Source organism: Montipora foliosa, chromosome 9 (genome assembly GCF_036669935.1).
Source record: "Montipora foliosa isolate CH-2021 chromosome 9, ASM3666993v2, whole genome shotgun sequence".
Classification (NCBI taxonomy): domain Eukaryota; kingdom Metazoa; phylum Cnidaria; class Anthozoa; order Scleractinia; family Acroporidae; genus Montipora; species Montipora foliosa.
The window spans coordinates 5,012,934-5,014,625 of record NC_090877.1 but is presented as its reverse complement, the minus strand read 5'-3'; the positions used below and the strand labels follow the sequence as shown (position 1 = coordinate 5,014,625).

General features: G+C 40.8%; 1 protein-coding gene across 1 annotated transcript in view; it reads right to left on the bottom strand.

The window, feature by feature from the left end:
• The window catches only part of LOC137970815 (peroxisomal 2,4-dienoyl-CoA reductase [(3E)-enoyl-CoA-producing]-like), a 27,966-nt gene extending 26,275 nt beyond the window's left edge, over nt 1–1,691 (bottom strand). The window contains exon 1 of the mRNA XM_068817386.1: nt 1,518–1,691. Within this exon, the coding sequence (XP_068673487.1) occupies nt 1,518–1,663 (146 nt within the window). The 5' untranslated portion in view covers nt 1,664–1,691. The remainder of the gene's footprint in view (nt 1–1,517) is intronic.
• Nucleotide 1,692: the final 1 nt, after the last annotated feature.

The window sequence follows — 1,692 nt, the reverse complement described above, 5'->3', positions numbered from 1 at the left end:
GCCAAATAATCCAAAAATTTCAGTTTGAGGTCAAATGGAAGGACAATTTTCTGGAAAATCTTGTTGGAAATTGTGGACAACGTCTAGAGGTAACTACTTCCTCTTTTTCTGTTTGGAATGGAATTTTTGAAATGCCCTTATCATTTGCGAGATTGTTCTGTTTCCAGGCCCTTTCTCACAAGATTGAGTAAATGTGCAGGATGAAATGCTGTGTAGTAAATGGTAGGCGCCATTCTCATCCGGTTGGTTAAAATTCAGAAAATTGCTTACCTTTATGCAATGATCATTCCATCCGGATTATTTGGCTAAATGGTAAGCACCCTCTGACTCACACAGTGAAAGCCGCCTCCAAAATCCATAGACAAAAACAATTAGAATAACATTCTGTTTCTCTTGCAATTGTATTTGTTCGTGAAAAAAAAAAACTTCCACAACAAATAATTATTCACTTAGCAACGGATATACCTGTCAAATTTTTCTTGTAATAGAAGTGCTCCAAATGTTACAAAAGGCAAAACACATGCAATTCCCTTTGGGAATCATGTGACACAACAAAAGCTGACAGAAACAACCGGCGCTAACTAATACACCAATTTTTCGCATTTTCAGGTTCATTCTGCTAAATTCCGCTTTAATTGGGTGTCATTCCAGCTCGTTCTGGTATATTCCGGTACCACTCTTGTTCATTTTGTTTCATGCCGGTGTTATTCCGCCTCATTCCAGCTTATTCCAGTATATTCCGTTCCGTTCCGTTCCGTTCCTGTGTTTAGTAACGCCCCCATGTTATAAGGGATTCTGAGCAAAAGAAAGGCCTAGCGAGTTTGCTTTGCACTGTGCAGTGACGATGTTGAGGTATTACAGCTGTAACAAAACTCTGGAATACCTGTCCACTAATTTGCATAGAAATAGATATGCCTCAATCTCCTGGGGAAAGGGGGGGGGGTGGGGTACACCCATAAATGGGCTATATAGGTATGTGCCACGGGATAGGGTATGGTTTTTGAGGTTCTCAATCCTTAAACTTGGTATCTTTTTTTCCCATGTTGGCATAGGGCCCTAAATTGTATCAGCTAAAATAGCAGTGCGTAAATATACAGTTTAGCGGAAAACAAATGATCTGTTTAAGTTAAAGTATTAGCAAAGCGGTTTTATAAAGATTGTGTTTTTCCGTTTTCCCGTTCAAGCAATTTTTAGTTTTTGTTTTTCCCTTGAATAGGGTGTCATTTTTCGCGTTTGGGCCTAAAATAGCGTATCAATTTTCGTTTGCTTCATCCTTAAATAGTGTTTAAGACTCTTCGCGGCACACACCTATCCGAAATTTATGGGAGTAGCCCCCCTACCAACCCCCGGGTTCGTTCTTCATAAGATGCCGCTTAGAGAAAATAATACTGGGGGTATTCAGTAGCCTGCGCTCGCAGACAACCGGAAATACGTCTGCGAGCGCAGGCTAGGTATTCAGCTGAAGTCGCTCATTACAGTAAAACATGAACGTAAATAAGGCGGTTTTGAGGCAGTACCTCATCAAAACTTCAGTAATAGTAAAACCAATACCCGAGCCACCTCCAGTGATGAATGCCACCTTTCCAGAGAGGAGATCGGGACGGAAAAAATAATCATACTCCTCCAAACATGCGATGTCTTTTTCAAGCTCTGCGTCCTCCATATTAAGGCACGTGATTCACGTTGGTACAT